Source organism: Kryptolebias marmoratus, linkage group LG24 (genome assembly GCF_001649575.2).
Source record: "Kryptolebias marmoratus isolate JLee-2015 linkage group LG24, ASM164957v2, whole genome shotgun sequence".
Classification (NCBI taxonomy): domain Eukaryota; kingdom Metazoa; phylum Chordata; class Actinopteri; order Cyprinodontiformes; family Rivulidae; genus Kryptolebias; species Kryptolebias marmoratus.
In genome coordinates, this window is record NC_051453.1 from 699,296 (window position 1) to 706,912 (window position 7,617).

The 7,617-nt window shown below is 43.3% G+C and overlaps 1 protein-coding gene and 1 long non-coding RNA gene across 2 annotated transcripts; one reads left to right on the top strand and one right to left on the bottom strand.

The window, feature by feature from the left end:
* Positions 1-2,668: 2,668 nt before the first annotated feature.
* LOC108243582 lies at positions 2,669-3,321 on the bottom strand. Its single transcript, XR_005232844.1, has 2 exons — positions 3,181-3,321; positions 2,669-3,110 (listed from the first exon to the last, which is right to left on the bottom strand). It is a non-coding gene; the product is annotated as an uncharacterized LOC108243582 (long non-coding RNA).
* A 139-nt stretch (positions 3,322-3,460) lies between these two features.
* On the top strand, positions 3,461-7,058 carry LOC108243581 (leukocyte elastase inhibitor-like). The gene is made up of 7 exons (XM_017429137.3): positions 3,461-3,766; positions 4,599-4,787; positions 5,643-5,780; positions 5,882-5,999; positions 6,083-6,225; positions 6,330-6,497; positions 6,579-7,058. The coding sequence occupies exons 2-7, from the start codon at positions 4,620-4,622 to the stop codon at positions 6,984-6,986; spliced, it is 1,143 nt and encodes a 380-aa protein (XP_017284626.1). The 5' UTR covers positions 3,461-3,766; positions 4,599-4,619; the 3' UTR covers positions 6,987-7,058.
* The last annotated feature ends 559 nt before the right edge of the window (positions 7,059-7,617 follow it).

The following is a 7,617-nucleotide window of genomic DNA, read 5'->3' on the forward strand; positions in this document are numbered from 1 at the left end:
GATTATTTCAGACGGCTGAAATATTAGGTTCCCCCCTGGTAACTTTTGCAAAAAAACAACAAATGTCTCCAAATTCACAGGACTTGTTGTCCACCAGCCACTATGGCTGGTGGACAAAATTTTTAATTTCCACCCCTGGTTTGAATAAAGACTAGAACCAACTGATTTTATCTGTGTAATTGTGTTCGAGTGGGGTCCAACATTGTGAACACCCTGAAGTCAGATCATAGTTAACACACAGGAAGAACAAATAAGTGATGAGTTAAACTCTCGGCTGAGATCAGCTTATCTGCTGTAAATTAATGATGGTGAGCTGCAGGACCCTGGCCTTCCAGCAGTGATGGCTGATTGAAGCCTCGAGCCTGATGTTCGATGGTCGTCTGTGGTCATTACTGCTGCACTTCCCTCCTGACCTTCTCGCTTTGAACATCTGAACCACCAAAATGTTGCATCCATTTGCTGTGTGGTCAGCTTCCTTTTTCCACAGCCCCACCCGGTTCAGAGTCCTCTCAGCAGGGAGGCTTTAAAGAAGCCTTTGTAATCTGTACTCCATGAGTACCTGCTGTGTTTGTGTGAGGCATGAGCATCCTCCACGTGCCTGCTGAAGGACAAATATGACAGGTCAGCCCTCTGCCCCCTCCACCCCGCTGCTGCTTTCATCTCACGCTTAAATAAGTCAGAATAACAACGATGAGATTTATGAAAGGTCGGAGGCTCTGCCTTCATCCTGTCAGCTGGAACTTACCAAACACGGCAGAGTGTCACCACCAGATTCTAGGTCAGTCTGCACATTTTAGTCAGGAGAGGAAAACAAATCAGACAACAAAATCAGCCATTTAAACATGGCTGAAAATGCCTTCCTTCAAAGGACCTGCTTCTGCTCTTCTGTGGCTCTGGAGGAATGATCATGTGTTAAATAGTTTCCTTTCTCTGCAGGTTTAAGATGCGTCTCTGTGTAAGGATGTAAACGTCGTCTGACAGGATCAGTTCCATTTGGGAGCTTTATTAATACTTGGACTGTGAACAATCAGAAAGTCCTGAATTTCCTCTCTTTTAGTTCTGCTGCTCCTTTTTGCCAACACTGGAGGAAATATTTGTCTTCCAGACTGAATGACTCACTTTGTCTTGACCTGAAAGCTGTTTTAGTGTCAAGTAGCTCCATTTGAGGTGAGAAATAACAACAGCTTTAGCTTAAATGTCATTATTAGGTACATATCTGTATTTTATTTTCCGTTTGGGTCCTACATGACAAGAAGAAGAACATAAAGCAGAGCTGGAAATGTTAATACAGAAACAAATGTTCAGAGATGTGTATATAAAAAGGGTTGAGGGGTTTGTTGTTATGCTGCCTGATTCTGAGAATGAAGAGAAGATATTTCTTAATTTAGATCCCTTCCTCAGTTCGTTATTCTGACTCCCTCTGCTGGAAAAAGTTAAGTCTTCCTTCCAATATCGCACAAAAACCAGTCAATAAATCCACATAAACTGGGTTTTAAACATTTCATCTAGCTCTACTTTTTCTTTTTAATTTGAGAATCTTTTTGTTTCTTGCTAATCAACTGTTTTATGTTACAATTATAGGATTGTTGTTTTTAGTGAAAAAGTTTATTAAATACAACACAGAGGGTGTAAAAAGGCACACATATGTAAACAATCATTTAATAATCAACTATTACTATAATTACCAACGCTACATTTTTCTGTGTGCACTTTTGTTAGCCTTTCAGAAGATCACAGTTAGAAAAGACATTTTATTTCCCAGTTGGGCCCCTATCCAAGCCAACATACTTTCTAAGAACTGTGGTGAGATTAAAAGGGAGGGTTGGGTCCAAAGGTTTCTGTGAATCAGGCACGTTTATCAGGTTTACTAAGGCTACAGGTGGAGACAGGACTACGCCTACAATAAATCAGACACACCTTATGATGAAATATGAACTACATCTGACCTGCCCGGGCTTTCAGTGGTCCTCAGTCACCTTTCACTCAAATGTAATCCACTAAATTTCAGGTTACATTCAGGTAAAGACACTTTGTTGCCTAAAAGATCACAAACAACGAATAAAAGGAGTTAGATGTTAGAGTTAGAGTACTTTAAGCCTTGAGCCAGTTCTAATCTTCCAGGCTGCACATTATTCAGCTTTAATAGTGTTTTTATTTCTCTTTTAGCATGTTTGTGTGGCGTCACTAGACGGAAGTTTGGATTTTATGGGATTTTAGTTCCAATAGGTTGCTCAACAACGCCACTCTGGGAATTTCACCCAGAGAATATTACCTCCTCTCTGAGGCACACAGGTTCAGTTGTGCGAAGATTTAAAACATCTGAGGCAGTTCACAATTATAAAAGAAGTTTTATTAAATTCTCCTAAAAAAAGTTCATTTTAAAACGAATTAGTCCTTTTAAGAAGGACACCGAATCAAAATAAATAAAAGAAAGTAAAAAAACTGCAGCAGCTGAGGTTACCGGCCGGAGGGGGCGCTATGGGACGACATCCACCAAGCACCGCAAACCAAAACAACCCATTAACACCAGACACAGTGAGACAACCCAAACTCAAGAATCACAGCACGCAAACGGGGGAGACGCCGTCACCACACCAACACCAACACCGGACCTCAGGAGCTGCAAACAGAAACAAAACACAAACAGTTAAATAAAAACGAGAATATCAGCCCGGGCTAAATAAAGAAAAACAAGGGGCTGTGAACAAAATAAGAAATAGAAATCAGACAAAACAAATTAAAACATCAGGACCCGGTGTGGCCCTCTTGTCACGCCACAGCGGGAGATGAGATGGGCGCCGCTGCCACGCCCCAAACGCTTCAATGCAGGCGGATACAGCACCACAGTCCAACCTCAAAAACAGTGGCGTACAACATCCGGGAGATGAACGTAGATAAAAGCAGAGCAAATCAGCACAAATCCGGGAAACGCACACCGACAGAGCAGCAATGGTCCAACTGTGGGGACTATAAAAGGATTAGTCACTAAAATTAAAAGAAACCGGAGCTTAAATGAGTGTTAATCTCTTACCTGCCGATCCACAAACATGCGCACACACACACACACTCGCAGACCGAGGAAGAGGAGGGTAGCGCTGAGGCGTTTTTACCTATAATCACACTTTAATTGAGATTTTCTGACCACGATCGGCTAAAGTGCAGTGAAGGGAGAAAACCTACCACCAGCCAGCGATTTGTTGCTTTCCGCTGCCAGAGTCCACCGGACGCGAACCACACAGTGGGAAAACAAAGACGACCCATCCTGAATGAGCGGTCAGCTCCCTTGTATACACCACGCCCACCCTCAGAACCGGAACTCCTCACCTGGAAACTATTTGTGGAATTACTATACTTCTATACCACTACATTCGTTTTCAGCAGGTGGTGATTTAACTCAAATAAAAGGACAAACTCCCCCCTCCTCACTTCTCATGACTTCTAGCCGGATTTTGCGCCGGTGGCACAACAACGAGAAGAAGTTCTTCTCGAAGAAGAAGACTTTCTTCTGCACCGCAGATACTGGGTGTTTCTGTTTTATTGCCAGCCTCCGCCCTCTTTAAGCCATTCAAACAGGCTGGGGTCAGGCTCAGCTCCGCGTCCTGCCTCGCAGTAAATCCCGGGTTTTGTCGGGTTTTATCGCGCAGTCACGCGTCCCACCCGCAGCCACCCACCCCGGGCTGGGCTCGGTTCTGTTTCCAGCAGAACCTCTCCGAGCAGGACGCGTCCGGCGGAAACGGCCTTCAGGGGGATTTCTGCTTCACAGCAGGTAAATAAATCATTATAATAAAACGCAGGAAGAACAAAGAGCTTCTTCCGGTGCTGAACTTCATTAAAGGTTCATTTCCGCGTAATTTGAGACTTTCTGCAAGAAACGCTCTGGTTTGCTGAAGGAACTGTTAATATTGTTATTATCAGGAGAACTCATCATGTTTGCAGGCAGCTTTCTAACAGGGTTCCTGTGAGGTTCTTTAAAGGTTCTCCAGAGTTTAGATAAGATCATTTCTGCCTCTCAGTTCAGTTCTTTAAAACATTTTACTTTCTGAAGACAAAGAAGTCTAAAAATGCTTTTTATAATTATTATAAATATAAGAAAGATTAACCTAATTAAGAACATGTGTTGCATAAAAACAGCCAGTAAAACAACTTCTTCTGGTTTTCTCTGAATAAGAATATTAATCAAAATAAACCTCATGTTTTATTGCATAAGACTAAACAAGGTCAAATAAGTTTACCTTTTTAAATTTCACATTTAAAAACAACTCTCACTGACCTAAATGTTTTCCAGAGAGGTATAGAAACAGTGGCAATGTTAAAATAATAAAGATTAACTAAAATACAATTTCATCAAATCACAGAAATAAATAAACAGTCAGCTTTATACTCAGACATCAGGAATAGCCTGAAAATTGACAAAATTCAGTCTGGAAATAGGAATTTGTTCAGAATATTGGAATCTAAAGAAAAGAGGGGTGGCTGAAGACTTTTGCACACTGAGGTTAAAGAATAATTAGAATATTTTTGAGTCTAGTTTCAGCTAGAAAATGTGATTTAGTTAAATTGTTTGTGTGTCTGAATGGTTTTGTATTTTCCCACCGCAGGGAAACGGAACGTCTTCAGTCATGGCCGCCATCAGCCCCTCAAACACAGATTTTGCCCTGGAGTTGTTTCGCACCCTGAGCGAAGCGAAGCCGACCCGGAACATCTTCCTGTCGCCGCTGAGCATCAGCTCGGCCATGGCGATGGTCTTCCTGGGAGCAAAGGGCGACACCGCTGCTCAGATGGCAAAGGTCAGCAGCACGACTTCGTTAACGTCTGATTTCAAATCTCCCCTCGTTTTGTGTTTATTTCAAGGAACACACTGACCGTGGTGTTCTAGATGGAGTTATGTTCGAACCAGAACAAGACCGGGTCATAAAGAACCATAAAACTCAGCAATAATTTCTCTAATCAGTAGCCAGTAGATTATAACTGGTCCTGTTTTCTTCTTCTAATTTAAAATAAAATGCAGGGCTGCACTGAGTTCCAGCTGCAGACCAAGAAGACGGCCTCTAAAAGTAACTTAAAGCTGGTTTTGGACTCTGAACCCAACATCTCACCCTCCCAGGAAAACTTACACTCTGCGTCCTGAAGCCACTCGTGTTAAAGTGAAGTTAAAGTAAAGAGGTGTGTCCAGGGAGAGGCTGTCTGCCTGTAGGAACACCTAGACCTTGACCTCCCTTTAACACCTCAGGAACAAGCTCTGTATTGTTCACTGAAAAGCAGAACGTTGTAAAAACAAAGTTTCTGAGCGTGGAGCAGTTACCCTTAAAAAGGTTTCGTAATCCAGGAAGCTGCTGCTCTTGTTTAAATAGATTTTGTTTCGATGACTTGCCTTTGTGTTGGCCAAATGACAAAAAAATCAAATCTCCATTTGCAGTTCCTTCGTTCGTGCTGCGTTTAAAACAGAGGAACGCTGGCTGAGTCTGATGAAATCTGCTGAAGAAAATAAAAACTCAGTTGTTAAAGATTAAAATGATCAGAACTCAAGCAGCTACCAATCAGAAAAACAAATCCTAACCCTAAAATCAGCTGAACTAAAATCTGCTGATACACTCTGCTCGCTGTAGCCTTCTGTAATATTATCATCCTGTTCTGTTTTTTAGGCTCTGTTATTCAGCTCCGGTCGAGACGTCCACGCAGACTTCCAGACACTCAACACCCACATCAACTCTCCATCAGCGTCTTACATCCTGAAACTAGCCAATCGCCTTTATGGAGAAAAGACCACCAATTTTCTTCCTGTGAGTCTTCAGGCAGCGTCTGCTCTTTTTTTTTTTTTTATAGTCGCTCAAATATAAAACTGTGAGGACCGGATAAAAACCAAGATGTTTTGTATTTGCAGGCGTTCCTGAAGCAGACACAGAAGTTCTACCAGGCAACCCTGGAGGCGGTCGATTTCATCGGATCTCCTGAGGACTGCAGAGCGGAGATCAACGGCTGGGTGGAGCAGCAGACAGAAAGTTAGAGCCTGCAGCAGCGAGTCATTTCATTCCCTTCGTCTCTGGACGGGACACTAATAATGCATTATGTCCGTGTCTTTCAGATAAGATAAAGGACCTTCTGAAGCCAGGAATGGTCGACTCGATGACAAGGCTGGCTCTGGTGAACGCGATCTACTTCAAGGGAAACTGGATGAACCGCTTTGATGCGACGAACACCAAGGAGATGCCCTTTAAGGTCAACCAGGTACCGACTAATGCTGAGGCAGAAGAAACTGATTATTATTATTATTTAAGGCTGGAAGAACCACAGATGTTCTGAAGATCTGTTTTCTGTATGTTGTGTGTCAGAATGAGACTAAAACAGTCCAGATGATGTACCAGATGAAGAAGCTCCCCTACAACTACATCCCTGACTTTGGAGTGCAGATCCTGGAGCTGCCGTACGTAGACAACGAGCTCAGCATGTTCATCCTGCTGCCCGAGGAGGCGTCCGACGGATCCAGCCCTCTGCTGAAGGTACGCAGCAAAAAACAAGAAAATTATCTGTCTCTGACGGCTCCTCCCGAGCTGCAGCTTGATCGATTTCCTCTGTCGCAGCTGGAGAAGGAGCTGACGCAGGAGAGGCTGAACGAATGGACCGACAGAGGAAACATGGACGTCCATTCAGAGATCCTCCTCCACCTGCCGAAGTTCAAGCTGGAGGAGGAGTACGAGCTGAACGAGCCTCTGGCTAAAATGGGCATGGCTGACGTGTTCTGCTCGGCCAAGTCCGACCTGTCTGGCATGAACGGAGACGGGGGGCTCTTCTTGTCTACGGTGGCCCACAAGGCCTTTGTGGAGGTGAACGAAGAGGGAACAGAAGCGGCTGCAGCCACTGCCGGCATGGTTTCTTTCTGCATGTTGAAGGAGGAACACTTCATGGCAGATCACCCCTTCCTCTTCTTCATCAGGCACAATCACACCAAGTCCATCCTCTTCTTCGGCAGGTTTTCTTCTCCTCAGTAGACAGAAACAGCTGAGGAAAGTGGAGCAATTAAAAATAAATATCACAAATAAATGAAGGTTCTATGCTCTCTACTTCTTTGTTTATTAAAACCCCACAGTAAAGTGTTCTGCTCTTGCACTGGAGAAGTTCTCAAACAATAAAGTTTAGGTTTTCCTGATCAAGTTAAGATTTTAGATTTTGGCCATTTTGGTTAAAAGTGAATTAAATCTATAAAAAATACACAAGTTAAAGGTTCTGTTTTGTGGCGTAAATGTTTCTTCAGACACTGAAGTGAATTTATTTTAGTGACATCTGAATGTCTGATACAGCACTTTGGTTAGAAAATTCAAGTCAGCAGCATTTAACGGATTCATTAAGCTCAGCAGAAACTTAAACACAGGATGAGGTCATCTGTTAGCTTCAGGCCATCCTGATGGACGTTCCAACAGAACTCCTGATGTTCTCCAGCAGGTGGCAGCAGCTTTATCATGCACACATCCAAACACTTCTTCACTCTGTACACCGACTCAGATCCACATCAGGACTCTGTACATCGACTCAGGTCTACATCAGGACTCTGTACATCGACTCAGGTCCACATCAGGACTCTGTACATCGACTCAGGTCCACATCAGGACTCTCTACATCGAC